This window comes from Calidris pugnax, unplaced genomic scaffold (genome assembly GCF_001431845.1).
Source record: "Calidris pugnax isolate Ruff unplaced genomic scaffold, ASM143184v1 scaffold192, whole genome shotgun sequence".
NCBI classification, from domain to species: Eukaryota; Metazoa; Chordata; class Aves; order Charadriiformes; family Scolopacidae; genus Calidris; species Calidris pugnax.
In genome coordinates, this window is record NW_015090919.1 from 1,020,540 (window position 1) to 1,048,131 (window position 27,592).

Consider the following 27,592-nt stretch of genomic DNA (forward strand, 5'->3'; position numbering starts at 1 on the left):
GCCTTTGGGCAGCAGCCCAAAGGACAGGTACCACAGTGGCCACCTTGTCCTGGTAGGGACCTTATAGGGTCCTATTCCTTTTAACCCAATGCTACCAGCAGGGCTGTAAGTGTGCTGTGGGACTAGTTCCAGGTAGTTCCTCCTTTGCTGCACCCACAGCCAGGAGGAAAGGAGCCATCAAAGATTCTGTTGGCCCAAGAACAAATTGGCCATCAGGAAATTGAGACTGGAAAGGAGAACGTTGCCAGACCCAGACCAGGAGAGCAGCAGCAGAGGCTGGAAGGGCTTTCCCGAGATGAGACTGGAACCAGCCCAGCAGCTGCAGAGCCGGCACCGGAGCATGCAAGGAATGAGATTATCCAGAAGGCGCCTGCGAGATGGGAGCTGTAGCGGCAAATGCTGGGGAGGGACATCAGCCGGGGTGGAGGCACTTCAGATTAGAGCTATCACCCTCCTCGGAGAGGTTGTGCAGGGTCCACAACCCTGAGCCCCCTACCCCAAAAATCTCAGAGGCGCTACAAAATGAGCTTTGCTTTGGAGCCCCTTTGGAAGAGGGACGACACTGAGGACACAGGGTGCCGTGTTGGGGTCTTGGGGTCTCTCGGAGCAGCAGGATCTTTGGGGTCCCCCAGTGCTGAGCTGTGCCTGGCGTGCAGCCTTGCAGCTCCCTGGGAGCAGAGGCTCTCGGGAGCAGGGCTGCGCATGGAAATCTGGGGCAAAAAGCCAAAACAAGCACGTCCTGAGGCACTGGGAGGAAGAGAAACTGGCTGCTGGAGAGAGCCACAGCGACATCCCCCGCGCGAGCAGGGACACACCGCACACGAGCTGGCAGGGCTGGGGTTACAGCAGGACAGCCGGGAGGATGCTGCCTCTTTCTGTATGCCTGCCTGGCAAAATGTGTGAGTTTTGAGCTGAGGAGACAGCTCAAGATGGGAAAACCTGGCAGTAGCAAGGCCCAGTGAAGCGACAGGGACTGCCAGTGGCTCTCCTCTGGGGGACCCTGTGGGAGCAGAGAGGCCCTGGGGGTGTCCGTGCAGGTGTTTTGCACCCAAGAGCTGGGTGCTGAGATGCTGGTTACACATGGTGCATGCTCTGCTGCACCCCTACTCTCAGTCCTCAGTGGGGAAACCAAGGCACAGAGCTTCATGGGGTCCCTCTCCCCCGGCTAGAGCTGGTCACAGGAGGGTTTGACCTCCCAGCTCCTCCAAAAAACATCCTAGGGCTCCCTCTTCCCTCCCCTCTTCCCCCTGGCAGGTCACTGAGTCTCTTTACAGGGTAAACCACGCTTCTGGAAATTCAAGCCCAGCAAGATCCAGGACGGAGGGACCAGCTGCTGAGGGAAGACTGGGGCTTGCAGGCAGGGTGCTGGCAGCAGCCACTCTGCCCACTGGGTGCCCGGCCAGCTCAGCACCCACCAGAATCTGTCCTCCACCACAGGGACAGTGCTGTCAGGGCCAGGCAGGGTCCTGTCACCTCTTCTGCTTGTTTCACAGGTGCCAGGACATAGTCCCCAGCTCCGCATCCCACTATCCTGGCACCAGGCTGGGTGGGCAGGGCAGTGGTGGGTCTGACCCGTCTGTGCAGCCCCAGCTCTTCACTGCAGGTGAGAAATGTGGTTTTCTGTTGGAATGGCCAGAAGGAAACAGTGTTTTCCTTTGCAAAGTGCTGTGGGAAACATACTTTAAGCCCAGGAGGATCCAGCTGCAATTTGGGGCACCCTCTGCCCTGTGCCTGTCCCCAGGCTGCCCCAGCCCCAGGGTGCATGGCCCCATCCCCAGTGCTCCTGGGAGGGATGGGTTTCTGCATGGAACTGCTCATGGGAAGATCTTGGGCCTCTGCACAAGCCAGTTTTGGGGGCTTGGTGATGGGAAGGGTGACACTGGCTGGAGGTATCATAGCAGTGTCACATGGCAGGGTCATGGCTGGAGCAGGGGACCTGTGGTGGCCCCACAGCATGCTCAGCCACCAGCATCAGAGATACTGTCTGGCTGCAGGACAAGAGCTGTGTCCCCCACCCTGGGGACAGGACATCTGGCAGGGCACAGGCTCCCAGAAAACCCAACCCTGTCCCCAGGAACCTGGAATCAGGGACACGGTTCACTGGAGCCACTGCAAGGGCTGGCTGTGGTCACCCAGCAGTAAGAACCCTCCTGAGATGCCTGAAGTCCTGCAGCCTTCAGCAAAATGCCTGTTCAGGACCCACAGGCAACACACAGAGGACGTGTGGCTGTCCTGCCTGGGCAGGACAGAGCAGTCAAGCTGTGGCTGTCCCCACCAAGACTTGTTTCCCCAGGCCAGGCTGCCAGCATCTCCTGTCACCCCTGCACCTTCCAGTTTTCCCTGCAGCTTCCCCGGGGATGTGGCAGCACCTCAGGGACCGGGGCTGGTACCTCGGCCCCATCCCTGGAGAGGTTGAGGCCCCTTCCCTGGAGATATTCGAGGTAAGGCTCGACGAGGCCTTGGGCAACCTGCTCTAGTTGGGGGTGTCCCTGCTGACTGCGGGGAGGTGGGACTAGATGGCCTTTGGAGGTCCCCTCCAGCCCAGACAATTCTGTGATTCAATGATTCTCTCGGTACCCCAAAGGAGGATGCCAGGCCTGGACAATTCTATGATTCAATTATTCTCTCGGTACCCCAAAGGAGGATGCCAGGTGTGGATGTGGGGCTGGGATGCTCCTGTGCTGCTTTCCACCCAGCCGCCCTGGCTGGCAGGCTGGTCCCCTCGGTCCCCCTGTCCCCCCAAAGGCTGGGCTCTTGCTCTGAGCCAAATCCATCCCGGGGTGACCATCTCCTGCCAGCCACAACCAGAGCCACACGGCAGGCGTGCTGGGGCTGTGTCCAAGCAGAAGGGGTGGCCGTGGCACACGAGGCGGGGGGAAGGGCTGGGAACCACTCTGACTTCTGGTGGCTGGGGACACCGTGTCACCAAGCTGGTGCTGGGCCTTCCTCCATTGGCGCTGGTGTCTTCCTTGCTGGTGGGAAGCCATGAGCCTGGGGAACTTGTGGACAGCACTGCCCTGCCTGCGACCCTGCCTGCTGTCCCAGTGGGGCTGATGCTGCCCAGAGCCCCTCCACAGGCCCAGCAGGTACCAGAGAGAGGGACAAGGCAATACCAGAGAACCAGGGAGCCCTGGCAGCTGGTGGTGGTGGTGGCAGGGACACTGGCTTTGTGATGGTGGGATGGTGTGGGTGGTGGAGCCCTCTGGGCTGGCTTTTCAGTTGGGATATTCCAAAAAGCCTCATCCTAGAGCAGGACTGAGGGCTGGGGCTCACACAGGGTCTCTCCTCCCTGGTCACAGGTGGAGGGTGCTGAAAACTAGCATCTTTTCTCTTGCAGCATTTGTGGTCCCAGAGCCTGGCATATGTGCCAGCATCCCTCTCCTTGCTCCCGTGCCAGCCATGTCCCTCACTCCATCCAGCCTCACACCTTTCTCCCTCCAGCGGTGATGCCCTGGGACCAGGCACAGCGTGACCCACCAAAATCTGCCCTGGAAAAGGCTCTGTTGGTGGGCACAGGTTCACATCACTGCCAACCTCCCACCACAGATCCTCCTGATGCCTGGGCATACACCAGGTTTCTTGGGTCCAGCACACTTGGTTCATGCCCCTGTGGTCGCTTGGGGATCAGCTGGAGGGATGAGGACCCCAGCAGAGACCTGGCATTGGAGTGTGAGGGACCCCTGGACTGGAGGGGGGCAAGCAGAGTCTGGCAGGTGGGCCTGGGGGCGGCTGGGGGGGGACAGTGGTGGCCCCTCCCTGATGCTCAGGACCTCTGCACGGTACTCAGTGCCCTCTGCCTGGTGCTTGGTGTTTGCTGCTTCCTACAGGCCCAAGGTGTGCAGTGCCCACCCCACTTCCCCCACTGCTGCCCAGTACCAGCGTCTGGTGCCAGTGCTTGGTGCTGGAGCTCCCTGCCCACTGCACAGCACATCGTGCTGGTGCTGGTGGATGGCGCTGGTGCCTGTACTGGTGCCAGTGCCCGGTCTTGGCAGTGCTGACAGAGCATGGCACCACTGCCTGCTGTGTGGTGTCTGGTGTGCGCTCTGTGGTGTTGGTGCCAGTGCACGATACCAGTGCCCATGCTGGTACTGGTATCCTCTGCCTGGTGCCAAAGCCAGTGACCAGTGGCCGGTACCAGTGGCTAGTGCTGGTGCACGATACGCAGTACTGGGGGTCTTGCCTGGTGCCCAGTGCCTCTGTCCAGTGCCCTGTGCCCCCCTGCCCAGTGCCCCCTGTCCCGTGCCCCTGTCCAGTGGTACCCCTGACCACTGGTACCAGTGTCCCTGCGCGGTTGTCAGTGTCCCCACCCCAGTGTTGGTGCCAGTGCCCAGTGCCTGGTACTGATGCCCAGTTCCTTGTGCCCTTGAGTACTCACCTTGAGTACTGTGTCCAGTTCACCTTGAGTACTGTGTCCAGTTTTGGGCCCCCTACCATAAAAAAGACATTGAGGTGCTGGAGCGGGTCCAGAGAAGGGCGACAAAGATGGTGAGGGGTCTGGAGAATAAGTCTGATGAGGAGAGGCTGAGGGAGCTGGGGGTGTTCAGCCTGGAGAAGAGGAGGCTGAGGGGAGACCTTATTGCTCTCTCCAACTCCCTGAAAGGAGGGTGTAGAGAGGTGGGGGTCAGTCTCTTCTCTCAAGTCACAGGCGACAGGACGAGAGGAAATGGCCTCAAGTTGCGCCAGGGGAGGTTCAGGCTGGATATTAGGAAAAATTTTTTCACTGAAAGGGTTCTCAGGCATTGGAATGGGCTGCCCAGGGAGGTGGTTGAGGCCCCATCCCTGGAGGTGTTCAAAAGCCGGGTTGATGTAGTGCTGGGAGGTCTGGTTTAGTGATGATGCTCCTTGTTTGTTGTGCGGGTGTCTATTTTTGTCAGTTAGGTTGACGGTTGGACAAGATGATCTTTAAGGTCCCTTCCAACCTAGAAGATTCTGTGAGTCTCCTTCTCTGGAGACATTCCAACCCCACCTGGACACGTTCCTGTGGGACCTGCTCTGGGTGGCCCTGCTCTGGCAGGGGTTGGACTAGATGATCTCCAGAGGTCCCTTCCCACCCTATACCATTCTGTGATTCTGTAATTACGAACCATATTCCTCCTATCTATTACTGTGTGTGGAATAGGGATAACATGTTGGAATACCTTATAAATTATTGAAGGCATAAATGACATTGGTCTGCACAGTATCAGAGATGATATATGCTGATGAGCACACTGCATCAGAGCTTCCAGTGCTTACACTAGAGAAAGAAGCAATCCTATTTCTCTTTATGGCTTGGTCCCTTCATTCTCCTGCACCCTTGTTCTGGCCTCTTTTCTGGGCAGTTGCTGGTACTCTTAGTGCCTTGTCTTGCTGATGAGTGTAGAATAAAATCAAGAAAAATGCTAGTGATGGACAAAGAATATAAACACCGACTAATTAAGGAGTTACATAAATTGGTCTTGTTAAAAATGTTTTAACATTAAACAGTCTTTTTTAAGAATATCAACAAATTGATCTCTGTGGTCTCAACATCATCCCATCAGGGCATACATCTTCAAAACAAATTCTAGTTTCAGATGATACACAAGAGTGTGATGGATATAACTTGAGAGCGTACTTCTTACAAATGTCTTTTCCATGTATGATAATTATTTGCTTAGACTATATACACATACATATTCGATGAATTTTTTAATATATAATAGTCTAACAATTTTGGAGTATGAGTTCTGAACTGAAAAAAGCAATAATTTCTCACCTAATGGCCCTGACATTTATTTTTTTATGCTGTAGATACGCAGTTAATCAAGATACACAGTGAGTCCCTGATAAAAAAATTTATTCTCAGGATGTTAAGACTGCACATCCATTATTATCAATCTTCCTAAGGAGATAAAGGCCCTGATCTGCCTCTCCTTCCCCCTGCACCTCCTTTCTCCCCCCTCCTCTCTCCAGTGCCTACCCCTCACCTCTGAGACCCGTCTCTCCCCGGAAGCTCCTACCCCACTCCACGACCCTACCTGCACCCTGTCTCCCGTCCAGCACCCCCTCCCACCCCTCGGCACTCTGCCCACCCCCATGTGCTCCTGCCCAGGTGTCACCCTCCCCTCCCAGCTTCGTCATTAGGGCCAAACAGCCAAATGTACAGGTCACAGATCGGGGTCCCCTGGTGCTGGCAGGGAGAGGGGAGCCCAGCTCTGTGCCCTGCTCCCAAACCCATGGGGTCTGCCGGGGGTTCCTTCCCTCTGCTGTGAGAAAAGCTCCAGCACTGACACCCCTGCACCCCGGGATAACGGGGTCTCTGTCTCGCAGGAGGTGGGCAATGCCAGCTGCCCCCGCGTGCTGACGACAAGCAGGGAGATGGATCGTGGCGTCAGTCTGGAGAACCCCTACGCCAGCGTCAACATCCCACGGGAACAGTTCCAGCAAAGCTTCATCACTCGGTACCTGGAGGACGAGCCAACCGTCATCGCCAACCCTGCGGTTGTGCCCACCGACAGCCTGCAGGAGCAGGCGGACGCTGCTGACGACTGGAACAGCCCCACCATTTCCACAGAGAAGACTTGGTCCCGTCCCTACAATCCCTATGCCAGCATGAAGATGCCCAACGGGGAATCAGCCAACTCCTTCTACACTGTCACCCTGGACAAGTCACCCAAGGGCCAGGAGAGGGAAGCCGGCGGGGAATGCAGCTGCTGCAAGTGCTGCCGCTGCTGCAGAAAGTGCCACTGTGTCATCTCCTAAGTGCCCTCGCTGCACCCACAGGACATGTTGACCATGGGGGACAAGGACAGGCAGCCCCACGGGGACGGGACTGCCCTGCCTGGACACCCTGGGGTGCTGCACCCACGCCCGGCAGAGCTGGCCGTTGGGAGATGGCACCAGTTGGACTCTGCTCTTGGTTGTCACCTCTGAACTCTGCAGGCAGATACACCAGTGATGGGCACCTGTCGGGTCCTGAGACCTCAGTGTGGGGTGCAGGGGAGAAAGGCAAGTCCGCTCTGCTCCACTGAAGCCCAGGAGCCTTGGCGATGTTCTGTGCCAACACAGATGCCACCAAGAAGTGCCTACACTGGGGATGGGAAAGCACGTTGAGCCTGTGATCCCACACACTGACCCTGGCAGTTCACCCTTACTGAGAAGCCTCCAGCTCCGGGGAAGGTGCAGGCATTGCCCATGTGCCGGAGGGTAGGTTTGGGTGATAGCAGCCCTGTGTGCGTGGCAGAGGAGGACATCATTGCTGCTGTCTTGGAGCGGTGGAGAGGAGCCAGGGATGTGCCCCCAGCCGGGATGGGAGACACGGTAACCCCCACGCAGCTTCATGGGGATCCTGCAGCACCCTGCACCAAGCTCCAGCTGGGTACCGCTCCTCCTCACCACGCTGCCCGTGGGATGGAGGGAAGGAGGCAGGAAGGACAGATGGACAAAGTGTGGCAGAGTGCTGGGAAGTGCTCCATAACAGCACCTGACAGCACAGCATGGGTGCAGGTGTTAACATCCCTGTGCCAGGAAACCCCATTTGGTTCCTCTGGCTCATGGGGCGCTGGGCACAACCCCCTCATCCCATCTGCATCCACGCTCAGGGCTCCACACCGCGTTATGGCCGGGTCCAGTGCCAGCAGCGGGGTAGCCCTGGGGCACCCTGTTTGGGATGCAGATCCCCCTTGCTCGCCTTCTGCGACCTGCCCCTGGGCGTCTAGGAAGGCAAGCGAGGAGCCCGCCGGCCCCTTTGCAGCAGCCTGGGGTGGCTCTGGGCTGGGTTTTTGGCTGGGGCTGGCGCCAGCGACCTGGAACAAGCAGCCGTTGTGCTGGCGTCCCGCGGGCGGCCGCGCTGCCAGGCGGCGGCTGCGTAAGAGCCAGGGCGGCTGCAGGAACTGCCTGGTCTGAAGGGGCAGGGGCTTGGAAAGAGCGCGCGTGTCAGCAGATGACTTCAGGGTGCTGCAAATAAAATTATAGCCATCTCCTCTCCTGCCAAGGTACGCCTCGCCTCTTCCCTCCGCCCTGGCTTTTCCGGGATTCCCGTGTTATTTCTTGCTTACCCTGGCAGGTTGTCTGAGGGCAGTGTTGGGGCCACACTCCCCTCAAACCCAGGTTTAACCATTGCATGGCTGACTTGCGGCAGCAGCAGTGGCACGTGAGCTCTTCAGCTGGCTGCTGGTTGCCACCCTGCTCCCAGCCCAGGCCCAGCACTCCCCTCGCCCAGGCGCTTCCAGTACAGCCTGCTCCTGTCTGCCTGGTGATGCTGGCTGGTGCTCAGCCCCATCCTGCCAATCTGGATCACTGTTCTGTCTTTGAAAAGGGAGAGCCCGGCTTTAGGGCGGGCTGGGGAAGGGATTGGTTCTTGACTGGGGCAGCTAGGTGGGCTTTGTGGCACTGCTCCAGCTGGCTGCAACCCCCTGGGACCCCAACAGCACTGGAAGCCCACCACTGCTTGGAGCTCACTGCTCTTGGAGCCCACCACCACCAGGATTCCACCACTCCTGAAAACCCACCACCCCCGGGAGCTTCTGGGCTGGGGTGGCAGTGGCTTGGCAGAGGTGCAGAGCAGAGCCCTGCCAGTTTGCCCCCTGTGCCCTGACCCCTCTCCCTGGCCTATGACCCATGCCGGTGGGTGGCCGGGGGGTGTGCAGCTTGCAGGAGGAGGTTGGCAGGGACACAGCCCCATAACGCCAGCCCTGCACAAGGAGTGCTGTTGTTCTCCCTGCCAGGACCGTGCTGGCACGAGGATGAGCAGATCCACCTCTTGTTTGCTTTTGTGGCCCCGACACTAGCCCTGCCCTGCCACGGAGCCCACCCGCCATGGGGCTGGGCAGGGACGTGGCGTCACCACCTTGGCTTGCTTGAAACCCACATCCCTGAGAGGGTGCTCCATGCCCTGGGGCTCTGACACGCTCCGCCTGGGACAAATGCAGTGTGGGGAGGGACAACTGTCCCCGAGGGGTGCATGGTGCCTTTGTCAGAGCCCCGGGCTGGCAGGGCTGGCATCATCAAGGGCAGGGCAAGGGATGAGGGGTGGCCTGTGCAGGCCCCAGCAGGGCACTGACAGGGCACAGCATCTGCTGGCAGTGCTGTGTGTCACCGCTGCCCTTCGCTCTGCTGAACCCTGGGGTGGAGGTAAACACGCCGGGGAGGCCGGGCAGAGCGCTCCCGGCCAGGCACCCGGGCAATGATTAAACTGGAGGCAGCAGGAAAGCCGGGGGGTGGGCAAAGGAGGGCAGGGGGTGCTGCCCCAGACCTCGACGGGGGTCTGGGCGACACAGGCAGCTGCGTGCAGGGCCCCATGGTGCTCCCTGTGTGTGCCTCATCCTTGAAGGGTGCTCGGGGTGCGGAGGGCTGTGCGGGGGGATGCCCCCCCGGGGTGTGCAGCGGGCGGTGATGCACGGCTCTGGCTCATCTGGCTCAGACCTTTGCACTCCCCTGAGGGTGCCGCTCCCTGCCCGGCTGTGACAAAGGTCCCTGCAGCTCTCAGGGATGGGTCCTGGGAACAGGAAAAGACATTTCCCACCCACGCATGTCACTGCTGGTTGAAGACACTCCCCCCCCCAGCCCTGTGCCCAGATTTGGGTGTTTCAGCAGGGCTGACGGAGCCCAGCCGGGGCTGAAGGCTGGTTTCAGGCAGTGTGCCCTCAGTGTCACCCTGTGTGTCTTGGCAGAAGCACAGCCCATGTCACCAGGGCTCCCTCTGCTCTGGGCTGTGCCTGCGGGGTGCAGGGCAGATGAGCCGGGGTGCACAGCCCTGCAGAAGGGACATGTGCCAGCGTTGGGACATTCCCAGACATCCCCAGGCACCCAGCTGCCTGGACATCCCTGGGCACACAGCCTTGTGGGGGGACACGCTGTGCCCATCTGGGCACCAGCTCTGCCCCGCTGCTGTTAACCAGGGTGCTGCCACCCGCCCTGCAGGCACGCGGGGTGGCACCTGAAGGGCCAGGGCACAGCAGGAATCCCACACAGCTGGTTCCTGATCCACCCAGGGCACATGGCCGTTTGTCCCCACCTCGGCCAGTGAGTTTGGCCAAAACCAAGGTCCCTGGCACAGCCCTGTCCCAAGCTGGCTGCCCTGCCAGCCCTTGCCTGTTGCCAGCCTGGCAAGAGGAGGGCAAAGCCCTGCCATCCCTGGGCCTGGGGACCCATGGGCACACACATCCCATGTGCACTGCCCGAGGACACCTGTGACAGAGGATGTATCAGGATTCTGTGTCAGGATACGGCCACTGTGCCCCGAAGGTGCTGTGCTGCCCGCTCTGCTGCCTTGCTCCCGAGCTCTGGTGTCACAGGGGCGAGTTTTTCTGCAGGGCCTGGTGACCCTGTGAAGCTCTCGGTTTGCAAACCCCTCAATTCTTGCCGCCGAGGAGGGCTGGAAACACGGCTGGGTTAAGGAGGCAGGGGAGGAGAAAATTGCCTGTCTCCCTGCCTGCACTGCTGCCTGCTCCTGCCTGCAGTGCTGCCTGCTCCTGCCTGCAGCAGGACCTGCTGCCCTCTCCTGCTCCCACGCAGAAGTGCTGCTGGGTGTCCCGGCAGCCCTGCCCTGGCTCCAGGACGTGCTTTTCTCCTTCAGAATCCTGGGTCTGGGAGCTGTCCCCTATCACACTCCCTGTTTTAAATCTTCCCCTGCTCGGAGCCCTCTCCGTGCAGAGGCTGCGGCGTTGCTTCTGGACCCAGGGCCATGCAGGGGACTGGCAGCAGTGGGGACTGGACCTGCCACCACCCTGGTGCTGTCACCTCCCCTGGGTCATGCATTGTGTCATGAATCTTGCTGGTTCATGGCTGGGGTGCTAGGTTCTCCCCAGCCTGGTGCTGAGCATTGGCCCTGGCAGAGCCGAGGGTAACTCAGCCCCCAAGGCCAGAGCCTGCAGCCCCAGCCGGAGGAGCAGGGCCAGGTCACCATCATGTCTGTAGCAGCGGTCATCTTCTGTCACCAGACAAGGAGCACCAGCGCGTGCTTGGGCACTTGGACCAGGCTGGAGCCTCGGTGTCCCTGTGCCAGCCCCAGCCCCTCCGTCCCCTGTGCTGTGCCCTCCCGCTCCAGTTCCAGACATCCCTGTACCCCAGACCTCCTGGGCATGTGTGGACTGGAGTGCGATGGGGTGTCTCCACTGGCCAACATCTGCTCAGATGTGCCTGGCTGCAGGAGATGGCTGAGGATGTGGAGGACTCCTCTGCTGCCACCCAGGTTCAGCCAATGTCCAAGTCGCCTCCACCCACAGTGAAGCCCAGAGCTCTGGCCTCATGGGGACAGTTTCTTCTGCTAATGAAGCAGAGACAGACAGTTAATGACTGCTCCTGGGGCTTAGATTTCGGAGGTCTTTGTTACCTGGGTGCTTGTAACCCAATCTCCCAGGCTTGGCTTCCCAGCAGCAGATCCGATAGCGTGCCTCTCCCTGAAAGGTGAGCCCCTTCCCACTGCCACAGCCACCAGCAGCTGCCGGGACCTGGCCGGGGAGCTGCTGGCAGCTCAGGCCCCCGATGCTCCCCACAGGACTGCCACAGCCCCCCGGAACAGAGAAGCCCTCCTGCCACCTCCCCTGAAGCCCTGGGGGAGCACCTCAGGACAGGTAGGGATGGGGACAGGGGAGGATGGGAGGAGAGGGATGCCCGTGTATATCAAAATGCTTGAGGTCAGTTGTAGAGAGCAAGTGGGGTCTTGGTGGCCTCCAGGAGAGGTTTGCAGATATGCTGTGGGGTACCAGACCTCCCTTAAGACGAGGCTGGACTCAGCTCCTCCCTGCCAGCCTGTGTGCCCGTCCCCTGCTGCTGTCAGCTGTGTCACAGCAGCCTGGCACACACAGAGCAGGAGAGGAGCAGGGCTGTGGCACTGCCTGGTCCTCTGGATGCTGCTCCCCTGCCCACCCAGCCGACGTGCTCCTGCCCACCCCATATTCCCCACCAACCCAGAGCCTGGGCAGGCTGCTGAGGTCCAACCAGCCCTGATCCCCCACGGGACATAAAGGACATTTGACAGAGCTCCTGGTAGAGGTGCAGGGGGGCAGCAGGGAAAATGCATCCCTCTTGGATGCAGGAGAACCCTCTGTAGTGGCAGAGTCCTGCTTTTCTAGGCAGGGCTGCCCATGGGGCAGGCAGGGATGTTGGGCAGGGAGCCTGATGCCCAACAGAACCTACTGCATGGGTCAGGTGCCCATATCTCACATGCAACAGATAGTCTCAGAGGTGGCATCCCACACCCAGACCATGGGTCTGATGGCTCCTCTTGCCCTCCCCTCCTCAGCATGTCCCAGGCTGGTGGCAGCCCCCGGGCAGAGGAGGCAGGGCTGTGTGTCCGGACACACTCGCGCACCCCGAGCCGGGGCAGCCAGCGGGTTGAGTGCATCATCTGCTACTCCTCCTATGACCTGTGCGGCCGGCTGCCCCGCCGGCTCTACTGCGGCCATACCTTCTGCCAAGCCTGCCTGAAACGCCTCGACGCCGTCGCCAATGAGCAGCGCTGGATCCCCTGCCCGCAGTGCCGCCAAAACACGCCCACGCCGCGCGGCGGCGTCGCCATGCTCGACCTCGACCTGGCCACCTTCCTCGCCGTCAAGGCTGACAAGGATCATCCCCGAGTGGCCGGCAAGTCCCAGCCTGAGTTGGCCACCAAGGGCTCGTGCAAAGAGAAGGCGATCACCCAGCAGCCGGCGGGGCTGTGCCAAGACACGGTGCCTCCGGCACCATTCCCCCAGCGCGGCTGCTGCCGGCCGTGCCTGTGCTGCGGGGTGACGGCCGTCTTTGAGAGCTGAGCACCCGGGGGGGGCTGCTGGCAGTGCGTGAGCAGCTGAACCTCTGGGCTGCTGCCTGGGACCACTTCTGGAGACCCATGCCATGCCTCAGACCCACACGTGGACAGTAGCAGTGGGGCTGCGCTGGCAGCCTGGAAAGGGCTTCAGTTTCCTCAGGGCTTGCTGCCCGTCCTGCTGGGATTTGGGGTACAACAGGGGGGATGAGGATGCCCCCACGCCCTCATCCTACCCACCTGCCCCTCTGACAACTCAGAAACGTCATCCAGCCATCGTGGGTGTCCCCTGGTCCCTGGCCCAAGGCTTGCTCACCCCCAGCTTCCCCATGCATGTGGCTCTGCAGCAGGGACACCCTGCAGAGCACCCCCCAGGCAGGGGACACGGGAGCCCGGCAGAGCACAGGTACACAGCGATGCTGTGGGAGCATGTCCAGCACAATGAAAGCTTCACGCCTATTAAACCATGCTCTGCTGACCCTGCTGGGCTGCATGTCTTGGTCCGATTTGTGGGTGAGCCTTGGGAGAGCCCTGCCTGGGGTGGGGGCAGGACGCAGAGAGGTGATCTGTCCTGCCAGATTGCTTCCCTTTAAACGTTTGCTCTGTTGGCCCTTTTCATGAGAAATTTGGGCACTGGGCTAGCTGGACAGTTGAAATCAAGGATGACAGAGTTGTTAGGAGGCCACAACACATTGCTCCAGCTCTTTGGATTTCTCTGCCCACCCCCTACTTTGCTCCGGTACGGGAGGAGAGCTGAGCCTGGGAGCTCCTGCTTGGCCTTGTTCTCTGCAGCTGGTGCCAGGTTTGGTTTTCCTGCCTGGGGCTCTCCCTGTCCCTGCCTGCACACCCACACACAGCCCCTGCACAAGCCCCAGTGCTGTTTTCCAGGTACTGTCCTCGCTGCCAGCACGGCTTTCCCTGCCTGACCCCAGACAGGGGGTGCGGAGACCTGGGCCCAAACAGCTGGGGTGTGGGATTAACAGAGGCCAAATGGGGGGGACTGGGGTGCACCAGGGTGATACTAATGCAGTTCTTGGGCAGGGCTTGCCATTGCCTGTGCACCTCTTGTGGTCCTTCCACAGAGCCCACTTTCTGCATCCATTTTCCATGTGGTTTAGGAGCTCTTGCAATATCCCACCCTCGGGCACCACTGGCTGCCCCTCAGGGCTCAGCAGGGGACCCCAGCCTGTGCCTGCCTGGGGCCAGCAGTGATCTCATGTCCCCTGGGCAGTCTTGGTGCTTGGCTGTCCCCTGCCCTGGGTGCCAGGGCTGCAGCCAGAGGAGCGCAGTGCCCACCCCCTGCACAGTGCCCACCCCCTGCACAGCGCCCGTGCACAATTCTGCCACTTGGTGTCACCTTCTATAGAAAGTCAGAGCTCTGAGATGTGCCCAGCAAAGCTCAGCCTGGGGAGCTCCAGCCCTGGGAGCAGGAGAACCAGGATTGTCTCGGGGCAGAGGTGCCCAGCAGGGACAGCAGAACTGTGGTGTGGTTCAGGGACTCCATGGGGTGGGCATCTGCCTGCCTCCGATCTTTAATTACATGGAAACATGCAATAAATTAAAGCCTTCAAGGATGGGATAAAAGTTAACACTTTCCCCTCTATCTTCATTTCTCCCCAAAGACTCCACAGTGGGTGGTGGGAAGTCTGGGCAGGCCCTATCCCTACCCTGGGCATGGCTCTGTACAAAGGTGCCAGCAGGACTCTGTGCTCAGCTCGGCACCTTGAGTCCTGTCTTTCCAACGGTGGAGGAGGATATGGCTCCCTGTCCTCAGCCCCAGGTCCTTGCCTCTGTGCTCCCACCCCAGCTCCACTGTGTTCCACCAGCACCAGAACTGAGCTGTGCAGCCTGGTCCTTGCCGTGGTCCTCTGTGCACGTCCCTGCTGCCCCCAGCCAGTGACTGGGCTCTGAAGGAGTCAATCTGCTCCCCATCACCTCATTGTGGGAATGCTCTTGGCCTGCTGGCCGGGTGCCCTGATTTACACACCTTGGCCAGAGTAGGGGTGGTGCTGTGCCCCATGCCTTGGGGGACTCCTCCATCAGCATGTCCTCCCCCCCCGCCCCGGGAAGTGTTGCCTGGAGCAACCTCTTCTGGTGCTGGCCCTGGGCTCCACATGGACCCCAAAACTGGGGAGTGGGGCACCGTTGGGTGCAGCCCTGGCTGGGGACAGGAACCTGGGCTCTTCCTGCAAGGTGCTGGATCCCCCTGTTCCAGAGAAGGGGACAATGAGAGGGAGCCACTCTCTGTGGAAAACTGGCAGGGTGTGTGGAGGGACAGTGGTGGCACAGATGGGGTACAGGACCCCAGAGGGCCACTGGCCTGCAATTGCAGCCAGGGACAGCCAATGAAGGCAAAACAGGAGCAGGGACAGGCACGGCCAGCACCAGCCCTTGCACTTGGCTGGTGTCGCTGGCAGGCAGGACACTGGGGACATCTCTCCTGCCATGTGCCATAGGGGTATGCAACGGGGTGACAGCGAGGGGCTGGTGGAGGAGCTGAGGTGGGTTTGCAGCCTCCTGGGCTCTCTGAGCACAAAAGCTGGAAATGGCCTTGCTTTTAATAGGTTTGGGTTTTTTTCAATGAATTTTGCACTTCTCAGCTGGCCCCAAGTAACCGCAGGCAGTGGGCAATGCAACCTCTGGGGAGGAAGAGCATTTTAGGGCCCCCTAAAAACCCAGAGCCCCATCCAGCCCACAGCCCATGGTGAGCTGGTGCTGCAGCTCCACGTGGCTGCGGGTTTGTGCCCTGGTTTGGGGCAGGGCTGGGCTGGTGGATTCCTCTGAATTATTTCCAGATGGGGATTAATGCAGTAAACCGAGTTTGCTGCAGGGTAGATAAACAAACCAAAGCTCCTCTGGCTGCTATTAATAAACCGCCTGCCTGCTGTTCCTGCCCCAGATTTGGGAACATCCCGGTCCTGGCCTGGGGTGCAGCCACACACTGCCTTCCTGCCCTTCCAGCCCTTGGCCGTGGGGCAGAGGTGCCAGGGATTCCTGCGGGACCATGACCACCAGGGTCCCAATCAGGACAGGAGCTACAAGGTGTGAGTGGAGAACAGTGTCTCTGCTCTGTGTCCCTGCTCTGGGCTGCAGGTAGGATGAAGTGCTGCTGGCCATGTCCCCTGGTGTCTGCTGAGCTCTGCCAGGGATGGTGGTACCAGGAGGTGACACCTCTGCTCTCCAGCCTTCTGCTGTGGGGCTTCAGGCACGTCTGCAACTGATGCAGGTGTAAACAGGGTGGAGGCAGACTTTGAGCCCTCTCCTACTGGTGCTGCTGTTCTGGGGTGAGGGCAAACAAGTTTCAGTTGGCTACAGCCCAGCAAGCTCCCCTTTCCCACGTCTTCTCATGCGGGGGCTCCTGGGTGCCCCCTGTGTGCATGCAGGCACGCTATCCTGCTGGGAAGGAGGAGGGTGGCCCATGGGACTCACATCTCAACCCTTCTGATTTTGGCATGGCTTGTGGTCTCCTGCCAGGGGCAATCAGAGACTGGCCAAAAGCCGGGCTCAGCCAGGTGGCCTGTGGCTTCCATGTGGAGGATCTCTGGGCATGGTGGGCCAGCACAGAAGACGGGGTTAGACCTGCCAATGATATGATTTAAGCGTTATCCCACACCAGCCAGCTAAGGGGGTCCTGGGCCCACACACCCCTCTGTACTGGACTGGTGGGGCAGCACATCCATGGGGGATGCCCCGTGGGGACGGTGGGCACCAAGAGCCGGGTCTGGGTTTGCTTTTTTCCATCTCTCCAGCCTGCAGCGCACACAAGCAGTTAACGCCGGGCTGTGCAGAGCTGGCTGCTTACCTGGCTGGAGCGGTGCCTGGCAGAGGGAGGGACGAGGGCACGGCTCCACACCTTGCCAGGGCCAGCAGCGTTGCAAAAATATTTGCTGAAAAAAAAAAAAAGTGCAGCTCCACCCCAAAGAAAACTGGGGCCGGAATTGCATCCCGCTGCGGGTTTGCAGAGGGAGGGTGGCGGCGAGCAGTGCAGGGGGGAATGCGTCCAGCTGCGGGGAGCCCAGCACGTCCACCAGCTCCCCGGGCAGCCTGGTACCTCTGCTCGGCACCGGAGGGTGCAGGGCAGGGACGGGGGTCTCGGCAAGGCAAGGGGCAGTGGGGATCCTGCCGGTGGGGGAAACCCTGCAGCAGAGATCGGGGAGCCCTCGCCGCCTCGGTGGGCAGCCATGGGCTGCTGGAGGGTCCCCAGCACGGTGCTGGTCTGCCTGCTTCTCCTGCGCCCGCCGCCCCTGCCAGCCTGCCCTGCCGCCTGCCGCTGCTCCTCCTCGGGGGAGGTGGACTGCAGAGCACATGCCCTCCCTGAGGTGCCGCGGGGCCTGGCGACCAACACCAGCAGCCTGTGGCTTGGCTACAACTTCATCTCTGTGCTGGGGCCACGCTCCTTCCCTGCCCTGCCGGGGCTGCTGCTGCTCAGCCTGCCCCACAACCGCTTGGGGCTGATCCACCCCCAGGCGCTGGCGGGGCTCGGGGCGCTGCAGGAGCTGGACCTCAGCAACAACTACTTAACTGTGCTGACCCCTGAAACCTTCCTGCCCCTCACCAGCCTGGCCATGCTCAACCTGGGCAGCAATAGGCTGGAGGAGCTGGACCCTGAAGTGCTGCAGCCCCTGCCCCAGCTCCGAGCCCTCCTCCTGCAGGACAACCCCTGGGTGTGCAGCTGCGACATCATGCCCCTCTGGCACTGGCTCAACCACAACAGGGAAAAAGTACAAGGTGAGTGCCCGGAGGACCGTGTCCTTAAGCCCCCCAACTGCTCCACACTGTCTGGTCACCCTGTTGGGAGTGAGGTAGGTCCCAGCGCGCTGGCTGTGGGTTCGCGTGGTCAGTGTCCGTGGGGCTTCGCAGGACTCGTCCTGATGGCAGCTCCTGTGTCTGCTTGGGTGGATGCAACCCTGGGTCTGGTACCTGTTGCCCACCCTTGGTCCTTGGTCACCACCAGGGATTGCCTGGAGAGGAGAGCTGGGCAATGTCCCAGCAATGGGCACCCAGTGCTGTCCCCAGCAGTGGCACCAGTCCTGCAAAGGTGAGGGCAAGGTGTGCTGGGCAGTGAGCACCTGAGGGGCAAGAAGATCCTGTATGTCAGGATGGGCATCACCGCTGATCTGGCCAGGACTCAGTGCCTTCAATCCCTTCCCCAATGCCTTCAGGAACACAGGTCTGATCCCATATTTCTTCCCCATGAACCCTGGAGAGTGACAGCTCTGCTAGCAAGGTCATCTCTCCACTGCCCTCCACTCCTGGCCTGCGTCCAGCTTGGGTGTACGCCTGTCACTCGTGCTGGCTGGCACCTTCTGTGGCATCTCCAGGCTGGCTGCTCACTGCTTCCCACATCTGTCCCCTGGGAACCAGGCTCATCCCCTTACCTGCCCCATCTGCCATCCTGCCCCATCCTATCCTGCCCCCAAACCATTTTCCAGTGTCCTCTCCAGCACTGCTCCCACCTCCCCATCCCATTCCCCAAAGTGCAGGATGCAGGTGAGCCCTGAACCCTCACTGCTCCCTTTCTTTGTACCTTGCCCTGGGCTATAATGGTCAATCTGGCTGCTGTCCTTCTGCATCTGTCCCATACAGACCTGCCATCCCCTCTGTCCTTGATGTTTCCCTTGTCCCAGCTGCCCAGTGTGGCCATCAGCACTGCTTTTCTCTTCCAGAGAAGACTTTGCTCCTGTGCAGAGTCCCGGAGCAGCTCAACAAATATCCGATCATGGCCTTCGGGAATGAGTCTTTCAGGCAATGTCAAGAGACCTCGCTGTCCGCCCGGCACTACCTTGTCTTCTTGACCATTGGACCATTCTCCTTCTTGGTCAGCGTCTTCTTCTGCACCTTCATGGGCTTCATCATAGTTGTTTACCACAATCTGCGCAAAGAATCCCACTTCTGGAGGAGACCCCACATCTGCAGGGGACACTGAGGCAGGGCAACCAGGCAGGCTATGGTCCATGCCCTTCTCCAGGGGTCTGCACCCCACTGTTCCAAACAGTGAACCAGTGAACACCAAACAGTGTTCCCCTGTGGACCAATAAGAAGTTGCTCTCTTCCTTGAAGTTGCTTCTCTTCCTCCTCCCGGAGTCCCCCAAGATAATGCTAAGCTCCCTCTGCCCCACTGCTGCCTCCAGCTCAGCCCCCCTGAAGGGCACGATCTGACCTCAGATGCTCTCCATGTTTCTGGAGGCTCCCCTGGGCCATCCTCGGACCTGCACACTCCCTTCTCAGGGAGGGCCAGGTGATCCTTCTCCTCCAGCTCACCCTGTCCTGCCCCTTCTGCTGCTCAGGGGCCACAGTTTGCATTCCAGGATGCACTCTATACCTCTGTGTGCCTTTTGGTGCATCCTGTGTGCATCTCAGGGCACCCCATATTCCTCTGGGTGCCTCAATTTGCCTTTCAGTGCATCCCAGGAGCCTCTGTGTGCCTTTCAGTTTGCCCCAAAGCCCTCCTTGGGCCTTTTGGTGTCCCCAGCACTCCCCATCTGCCATTCAGTGACCCCACCAGCCTCAGAGTGCCTTTCTGTGTCCTCAAGACCCCATGGCGTATCTTTTTGTACACCCATATGCCATTTGTTTGGCTTTCTGTGTCCTGACAGGCATTGTTCTGCCTTTTAGTGTGCCTCAGAACTCTTCATGTGCCTTTTGGTGCACCTGAAGATCTCTGGGTGCTTTTGGTGGCACTCCAGAGCCTCCACAGGACCCCCAGAAAGCCCCAGACTCCACTGTGTGCTGCCCAAGGACAGGAAAAGTTGCAAAATATATATTTTTATATATTTTTTTTTTTCCTTGCGACAGTACTCCTGATGCTAAGAAAGCTCAGCCAACATCCAAGACCTAGGGTGAGGCTGAGGTTTAGGGTGAGGGCTGGAAAGAGACAAAGCCTCGAGCTCTAACTGATGTGGTTTGGCAAAGGGGCTGCCAAAGGATGGGTGAGGCTGCACGGTGGTTCCTCCCCCAGCAGCTTTTCCTCTAGGTTAAAGCTCATCCAAGGCTAAGGTCTAGAGTTAGCTCAGTGAGGGGAGTGGGGACAAAAAAGCTCCTGTGGGTTTACAGCCCAGAGCCTGTGACCCGTGCCTCTGCCTCAGCTCCCATCAGACCCAACAAGGGGCTGGGGCTGCCCCTGCATCTCCTGGCCCTGCTGCCTCTTGCCCTTCCCTGTGGAAATGCTTCTCCCCCATCTCATTACATGGAAATGCTTAGTGAGTGTGCTGGGAATTGGCCTGGAAGGAGCTGGAGTGTGCTCCAGTGGCAAGCACAAGCTGTGGTGATGGAAGATTCTCTCCAGGTGGAGCAATGGCCCTTTCTGGCATGAGTGATTATCCACGAGTAAGAACATGAGTTCTTAAGGCGGTAAGAGCCATGAGATGACTGTGGCCACCAGCGTCCCCCCGGTTCGCTTGATCTCTTGCCCGTGCAAGTGCTGTGGGACAAGCCAGGGGTGTTAATGCATCCTGTGGCAAGGGTTAAATAAATCATGCAGAGAATAAACTGAATGTTTTCTCAGTTGTGGCTTCCTCCCATTTTTATTTTCAGACTGACCCAGCATGCTGTCACACCGCTCCATGCCCACTCGGCTCTCCCTGCAGTGCCTCCCCCACCCAGGGGGGTGAGGAGCTGGTGAGAGCAGCAGCTCCTCCAGTGCCACCAGCCCCACACCCAGGATGGCTGCAGGACCTCTGCCAGGATCAGCCCCCTGAATGGTGCCTTTCCCAGAAGCAATCCCAGCTCTCCCATTCCTTCTCTAGCGACATCACTCGGTCCTCCCAGAGAAGGCCTGAGCTTCCCATTTGGAGCTGGGACCTCCCTTCTCGCTCTGCATGGGCACCTGAGCCCCGCTCCTCCTCCCTGATCATGCTGAGGCTGAGACCCCCATGGAGGTTGGGCTGGTGGTCTTGGCACACGGGGAGCATGCTCTGAGTGAGTGATGTTGCTTCAGTTCATCTTGGGGGAGCTGTGTTTTGCAGATCCCTCAGGGCACCCCCCCTATGGAAGCTGATGTGCAGGGATGTCTCCAGGTGCCTTCATCCCTGCAGTCGGTGGTCTGTTCCCGCAGGCCAGCCCCACAGGCAGAACCCCGTGCTGGCTCCCAGAAGCTGGGGAGCACAACAGCAGCAGGTGATGCTTCTCCCCTGGATGGAGGTGGGTGTGAGAGGCAGCTTGTGTGGTGCTGGCATTTGGGTGGTTTCAGACCGTCCCCTGCTCCCCACCGCCAGACCTGTCCCCCCACACTGTCTGTCCAGGCTGCCCCACACTGTCATGATCCAGCCTGACATCCCAGGATGGTGATGACCCTTCCCTCCCGATCTTCCCTGCAGCTCTTGGCCTTTCTGCCTGCTGGCATCCCCGTCCCTCCCCGTTCCTCCACCTTTTACAGCTTGCAAACCCTGCAGCAGCGCTGGGTGAGGCTCTGATTCAGCACGGGGCTCCCTGCCAGCCTTGCCAGAAGGCAGAGACGGAAAGAGACACACAGCACTGGAATAAACCACTTCATGATCCAGTCTAGACTTTACTGAGCTCTTGCAAAAACTTGGTATTAATGTTACATTGACGTATAAAGTAGAATGGGTCCAATTTCTCAGCTGGAGCGAGATGAACTTGATGGAGCCACTGCAGTCAGTGGGACGATGCTTACAGACCTAGCTGCCGTCTGAAAATCCTGCCTGCAAAAGCTGCCGACCCACAGGGGGAAGCCCCGTCTGCTCGGCTGGGGCAAGGAGAAGACAGTTCGTGCTGCTGGGGCTTGGTACCAGGTTGCAGGAGGCGGTGAGTGATGTTGCCCGTGCACTTGCTGTAGCTGCCCATCACCAGCCTGGCTGGTGCCAGAGGCTTCCCCGACCCTGGTGTCTCCGCACCCACTCTCAGCTCATCACAGGGAGGGTGCTCAGGGGTGATGGCACATGGGCACGTACGTTTGAGGGGAGGAAGGTGTGGGGAGGAATGGCATCAGCCTGTCTCATTTCGTTCCCTTCCTCTGTTTCCCATGTCTCCAGGTTTAGGCAGATGCAGCCACATGAGCTGAGGCTTTGGGGCTGCTGCTGGAGCTTCTGGCCAGCTTGTACCACAGTGAGTGTGGCAGAGAAGGTGTCAGAGCCCGCTGTGGTGCCCTGACAGGCTGAGTGGCTGCTGCAGTCACCACAGCATGGAGCAAACCACGGCCGGCAGCATCTCTCCTTGCATTGCTGGTGCTGAGGCAGTGTGGAGCTTGGCTGAAAGTCAACGTAACCATCCAGAGCCATTCCCCGTGGAGATGTTCCTGGCCAGGAGAGCCACGGTGTGAGAGCTATATGCTGGCCATGGACAGGCCCTGCGATTGTCTTCTGTGCAGGAGATGTGGGGAGCCAGGATCTTGGCTGACAGTGTGTTATGAGGTCCAGAGTACCACGTTTAGCAGAGAAGCGTGGGCTGCAGGGCTTTGAGCCCTCCTGCTGCAAACAGACCACGTAGAGGAGCCAAGTCATAGCCATGGGCTCTGAGCACAGGCTTATGGGAGGAGGAACAAGGGGATCATCTCTGGAGAGGAGTGGAGCACACATCTTCCAGCCCCTGCCACAGAGGCAGGTGTCACTTGGCACAGCAGGAACATGTGCCTGGTCTGTGTCGGCTGCTCTGGCCACTTGGGACCACGAGCACGTCGTGCAGCCCTCCGGGGTGGTGGGAACTGTGGAGCACACGTCTGAGGGGCCGTGCGTGTGCTGAGAAGCCCGAAGCCTGCAAAGTGAAGCACTTGTCTGGCACCAGCTCTTCCCTGCTACCATGGGAGAGCAGGCACCATGTTCCTTTCAAAGTCCTTTCCCCTTGCACGTAGCCAGTCAGTGGCAATACTGATTATCAACAGCACTGGTTGGAAGTGATTATCTCTGTACAGTGAAGTCCAAACTGTGTCCTGGTTCTGCCGTGCGTTCTGGGGCACGAGCATGGCAGCAGGCCTAGGAAGGGAGGGAGATATACAATGAAGTCACTGTGTATGGATGAAGGATGCTTTCCTCCCATCTCACCCAGAAGAACCCATCAGTGTCCCTTGAGAGGCAGTCTTGGCTGTGCCTTCGTACTGTGTTGGGCAAGGACTGATGGCCCTCGGGGAGAAGGTCACACCACAGTGCTGACTGAGGGGTCGGAGAGGTTGAGCTGGCCGGTGATGTCGGTGGGATGATATTGCTGCAACACACAAATAGACAGACAAGGAGAAAGAAGTGTTAGGCGGTTCTGGCACCCAGTCCCGCCTCACATCCCATGTGTCCCTACAGGATCTCTCTTGGGGGCAATGCAACGGCCCAAAACCCGCTGCTGGCTGAGGGCCCCCTCCCAATGCAATCCAAGCTTGTGCAGAGGTCGTGGCAGACACTCTCCAAGCACCCTATGGCGGGGCAGGGAGGACGCCCAGGAGCGCAGCGCAGCTTCTGCGGAGCGCGGCAGCCGCGTCGCCTGCTGAGCGAGCCCCTCTCTGCTCTGGGGGAGCCACAAGGCAAAGCCTGTGACTCATCAGCCCAGCCCACGGTTGAACCTGTGTTTAGAGGGTCTGGCTGGGTTTCAGCATCTCTCTGGTGCCAGATCAAGCTGTGCTTTGAGGCCAGGGCATTTCACCTCCTTGCTTGACTATCCTTTAATGCAGGTGAGATGTGCAGTGTGAGTTGTGATAAACTGTGGCGTCAATTGCTAATGTGAAAATACAGCCTGTGCTGGAGATGTGGCCTGGATTTGGGGTTCTGTGCTCCTTGCGGATGGGGGACGTGGCAAAGGCTCCCTGGGAGAGACCTCCCTAGCCACTCTCCCACCAGCAAGCCAATGGGGAGAGCAGAAATTCCCTTTGATAGGCAAGAAAACAAAAAGTCCTTCCTCCCCAGGCAGGGATTTACAACTGGGCAGTTATTTTCTCCCTTCCTCCTTCCACACTCCCTTCCTCTCCCAGTTCCACTCTCCTAACTCCAAACCCTGAACTGGAAGCCCTGACCAGCCCTGCTGTGAGAGCGGGTGGCACGGAGCACCTCCTGCTGCTGTCTGGGGACATAAATGGGTGCTGGGACAGGAGAGGGTCTCGGCAGGTCTCATGTGCTGCGGCGTGGACCCTCTCCAGTGACGTTTGCCAGCCCTTGCACCACGCTACCCAGGAGGGCTGCCGTTTTGCTGGGCTCCTGGGGGGACTCCTCAGTGATGGGATCTTACCCATCTTGTGTTGGTCAGTGGCGACTGTGGCCCCTGCGGTGCTGCTGGTGGCTCTGGCACTGTGGCTACCCTGCGTGGCCCTACACCCTGCCTCCTGCCGCGGGGAGGTCTGGGGTTCCCCCCGAGTCCTCGGGGCTGTCCTGCTCTGTCCAGTTTCATGCTTCACCAGGACCCCTCAGTGGGGAGCTGCTGGGGCAGGGGCGAGAGCCAGCACGCTCCCGTCTCTCCTGTTACACGTGCCGGGGACGGGCTGACACCCAGGGACACCTCACGGGATCACCCACTCATTTAGGGCACTAGCTAATATTAAAATGGAGCCTCTGAGAAATTCCTGGTTGTGGCCTTGCTTTGCTAAAGTGGCAACACCTCGGCCGTCGCCTGTTCGCACAGAGAACGACCGAGGGGGTCCCAAAGTTGCTCTGCCGCCCGGGGGGGACCCTTTTGTGGCTATTCATCAGTCCACAAAAAAGCATCCCTCTCCCCAAAATGGGCGCAGCCACCCCCTCCTTGCAAAAAAGGAAAAAAAAAATGGGATTCCAACTAAATGCAATCTTTCCTTTCTGTAGCAAAGCGGCCGGGAGGCATGCGCTCGCGGGATGGGGCTTGCGTCCTGACAGGGAGGAGAAGCCACCAGGAAAGGGGAGAGGCTGAAAGGGTGAGTCACTGGTGGAGTAGGAGGAGGAACTTGAGATACAGAAAGAAATGGGCAAAAGAAAGATCCTTTTGTTAAATACCCTGCCTGACGCAAAAGCGGGGAGGAAAAAGCGGTGTGTGCCTGTGTGTGTGTGTGTGCGTGTGCCTCGGTGCACGTGTACGTGTGGCTGCTGCAGTAGAAAGCTGGAGGTCTAGCAGGGCAGGCTGGGGCCTTCTGGCCTCTCTGCACAGCTCTGGGGGTGGGAAACACTAAAATAACCAAACAAAGTGGGGAATCTGGCCAGAAAAATTAAAATACAAGAGCATGGCTTTTGATTTGAAAGCATATCTCCTCCAATCACAGAGTTATCACAGGGTAACATTCTCATTTACTTTTTTTTTTGTGTAGAGTTCATGCATGCAATTTTTAATAATAAAAATAAATAAATGAATAAAAAAGGAAAGGAAAAAAAAAGCAAGAAAATTGTCATATCAAAATTATGTTAAAGTAGAACTAATGCTAGAAGCACATATCAGTAATTTAGGGCAAATTATGTTACAGGGATGGTGCAATTATCCCCAAACCAAACATTATAAAGCCAAGAAATTAATCAATATTAACCGTAGAAGAGACTCAAACATGTTAAGGTATGGAAGTGAAGTGAAGGCACCAAAAACTTTAAATGACAACCAGGAAGAAAATATAGACAAGAACTTAATATGTCTTTAAAAATGACTTCAACCTAATCTGGGCTCATATGGTAGTCCCTGGCTGGTGGAAGATTTTCTGGAAGAATTTTGGGATTTGGGTGCGTTTTTGTTTTCATTTAAAAATTAGGATTCCAGCTAAATGCAATCTTGCTGTAGAAAACGTCAACTTCCCTTTAAAAAAAATAATTAGTTGTCTTTGACCTACGTTTGGTTCTTTTGGGCCAAAAACTAGGTTCTTTTTCAGCCAAGAAGCGTTTGGCTTTGGGACAGCTGATCCTCCACTGAAAAGGTGACCTTTTCCATGAACCCCCTTGGTTCTCGACCAGCTCTGGCACCATCCCCACGGCTGCAGGGCGAGCATCGCCTCGCAGCGCCGGGCCCTCGCTTGGCGGTGACGTGGGACGTGTGTCATGCTGTGTCTGGGGGGGACGCCCGCGGGCTGGCGGCGTGGCTCCGCGGGGGCTGATGACGGCTGCGGTGGGGGGGCTAAGGGACCTGTGCGCCTCGTTACGTGTCTGTACGAAATGTGCCGGCTCGGAAGGTGTCTGTGTGGTTTATGCGTCTCACATGGCTTCTGTGGGGTTGCAGTATCGTGGGTGGCTGCGATGGATGGCAGTACGTCAGCTCTGCGAGTGCTATTCGAGTTGCAGGAGCTGCCTATGGGGAACACATGCATCTCCTCCTGGGGCGGTGGGGATGATGTGCCGCGGAGAGGCTGTGCAGCTCGGGTGATGGTGGGCGCTAGGACGTTCAGAGTGGGGTGGTAGCTTCCCAGGGCTGTCTTGGCTCCATGGTGCCAGCCTGTCTCTCTGGCACTCCTGAGGGACCATTCTGCAGGGCTGCAGAGCAGAATCCATTTTTAAAACTCCCGACAACGAAAAGGAAAGAAGCAAGGCCACCAGGTTTGCGTCTTTCGCTTGCTAGCCAGGAGAGCCCATGGGGCTGGGGTCAGCCTGGCCTTCCAGCCCCATGGGCTCTCAAGCCTTGCCCATCTGAGACCTGGTGTGGGCCCGCGGTTCTGCCGAGCGCCATGAAACAGAGTGCCTCGCTGCTTTCTCATCTTTACAAGGACCCCAGGCAACGTGTCCCCGCATGCTATGTACTCATGGGGCCTTCCCCAGCAGGAGGGCACTGAGGTCTCTGAGCCAGGGCTGCTGCACGGACGCGGAGGGCACCAAAAGGCAGGCTGTGACATGAGCTGGTGGCAGCACCCTCCCGCTGGCCGCTCACCCTGTAGAGCAACCACCAGGTCTGCCCGACATCACGACAAAGCTTGCTCCACCGTGGATCTCCTGCAATAGCCAGACCTTGGCCTGGCTAGACTTCATCTTGGCCTCGTTGGCTTGGATGTTGGCCCTGCTAACCTGTTCTTGACCCAACTATCCTGACTCCCCGGGGAACGTGTGCTGGGGCCCCGGCCACGTAGCCCCATAGCAGGCAAAAGTCTGCAACAGGCTCCAAGGTGGTGGGGCATTGTTTCTCAGAGCTGCCCCACAGATGCAGCTGCCCCCAAAGCAGGGGCTGTCCTCTGGGATAAGTAAGACCATATTCCTCCATGAGCAATGTGCTGAGAAGAGTGTAGCTGGGGCTCAAAACATCAGGAGGGCTCCTGCGAGCCCTGCACCCTACTGGTCCCCACCAGGCAAGGGAAGGGCAGAGCACAGTTCCACCGCTTGCCCATGGGACCTCTGGTGCAGGTGGCCAATGGACGTGGTCAGCTCAGGGCTCCTACCTTGGGGCAGAGAGTGCTGTGGAGTGGCGTGGAATAGGGTGGGTGCCACACCATGGAGCAGGATCAGGCCCAGGATGCTTCCCCAAGGAGGGAGCGATGTGGGAGGGAGGTACCAGGGGTGCCACACACCAACTGTCCTGTTGTTCCTGGGTTCTCCCCCTCTATTGTGCCCACTGTGGGCACTGGTGACCCCAGGTGCCCACTTCCCCATGATGTTCCTGCTCTCCCAGGACAGGACCATTTGGTTTTCTAATCATGGAGTGCTCAAACGCAACAAAAGGTGGGATCTGCTCAGGACATGCTGAGGGATCTCCCACTGGCTCTTTCTGGAATTTCGTCTCCCGTTTTTCTGTGCATCCCACTTGTCCCTTCTCCTCCTCAATCTTCCCATCTTCTCCCCCCTGCACCACCCGCCCCATCTCTGTCTCCTCTCCCCTGGTTGGGGCTCAGGCCACCAAGACACAACCTGCAACCTCCCTGCAGAGCTTCTCAGGGGGTGCAGCAGTGGGAAGGGGGGACCCGAGACATGGGGGCATCCCCAGGACAAGGTGCCACCCAAGGAGCATGGGGGCAGTGCAGGAGATGACAGGGATCCCTGTCTTCCCTGCGGGGGACGGGGTATGAGTGGGGAGAGTGTGGGTGTCCCCCCG

The 27,592-nt window shown here is 59.0% G+C and overlaps 4 protein-coding genes across 14 annotated transcripts in view; 3 read left to right on the plus strand and 1 right to left on the minus strand.

Moving 5' to 3' along the window:
- The first annotated feature begins 1,493 nt into the window (after nt 1-1,493).
- CYSRT1 (cysteine-rich tail protein 1) lies at nt 1,494-7,929 on the plus strand. The gene is made up of 2 exons (XM_014949727.1): nt 1,494-1,603; nt 6,292-7,929. Exon 2 carries the CDS (start codon nt 6,340-6,342, stop codon nt 6,721-6,723), a length of 384 nt encoding a protein of 127 aa, XP_014805213.1. The 5' UTR covers nt 1,494-1,603; nt 6,292-6,339; the 3' UTR covers nt 6,724-7,929.
- Nucleotides 7,270-12,713, plus strand: RNF224 (ring finger protein 224). Its single transcript, XM_014949714.1, has 2 exons — nt 7,270-7,339; nt 12,238-12,713. The coding sequence occupies exons 1-2, from the start codon at nt 7,270-7,272 to the stop codon at nt 12,711-12,713; spliced, it is 546 nt and encodes a 181-aa protein (XP_014805200.1).
- A 3,983-nt stretch (nt 12,714-16,696) lies between these two features.
- LRRC26 (leucine rich repeat containing 26) lies at nt 16,697-20,182 on the plus strand. Its single transcript, XM_014949726.1, has 2 exons — nt 16,697-17,434; nt 18,373-20,182. The coding sequence occupies exons 1-2, from the start codon at nt 16,888-16,890 to the stop codon at nt 18,630-18,632; spliced, it is 807 nt and encodes a 268-aa protein (XP_014805212.1). The 5' UTR covers nt 16,697-16,887; the 3' UTR covers nt 18,633-20,182.
- Nucleotides 20,183-21,184: 1,002 nt separating this feature from the next.
- The window catches only part of GRIN1 (glutamate receptor, ionotropic, N-methyl D-aspartate 1), a 36,909-nt gene continuing 30,501 nt past the window's right edge, over nt 21,185-27,592 (minus strand). For 4 of the 11 annotated variants that reach the window (XM_014949752.1, XM_014949751.1, XM_014949747.1 and 1 more), the window contains one exon: nt 21,185-22,861. In XM_014949752.1, coding sequence (XP_014805238.1) covers nt 22,793-22,861 — 69 coding nt within the window. In that variant the 3' untranslated portion in view covers nt 21,185-22,792. Of the gene's footprint in view, nt 22,862-24,829; nt 26,050-27,592 lie in introns of those variants that run through there. The other 7 variants (XM_014949745.1, XM_014949749.1, XM_014949744.1 and 4 more) reach the window with 5 other exon arrangements.

Excerpts from the sequence above, each read along its gene's own strand:
- CYSRT1 (XM_014949727.1), top strand. The coding sequence starts at position 6,340 with ATGGATCGTGGCGTCAGTCTGGAGAACCCCTACGCCAGCGTCAACATC.
- RNF224 (XM_014949714.1), top strand. The coding sequence starts at position 7,270 with ATGGGAGACACGGTAACCCCCACGCAGCTTCATGGGGATCCTGCAGCA. Across the intron at positions 7,340-12,237 it reads CTGCACCAAGCTCCAGCTGG|AGGAGGCAGGGCTGTGTGTC; the intron begins GTACCGCTCCTC and ends GCCCCCGGGCAG.
- LRRC26 (XM_014949726.1), top strand. The coding sequence starts at position 16,888 with ATGGGCTGCTGGAGGGTCCCCAGCACGGTGCTGGTCTGCCTGCTTCTC. Across the intron at positions 17,435-18,372 it reads CAACAGGGAAAAAGTACAAG|AGAAGACTTTGCTCCTGTGC; the intron begins GTGAGTGCCCGG and ends TTTCTCTTCCAG.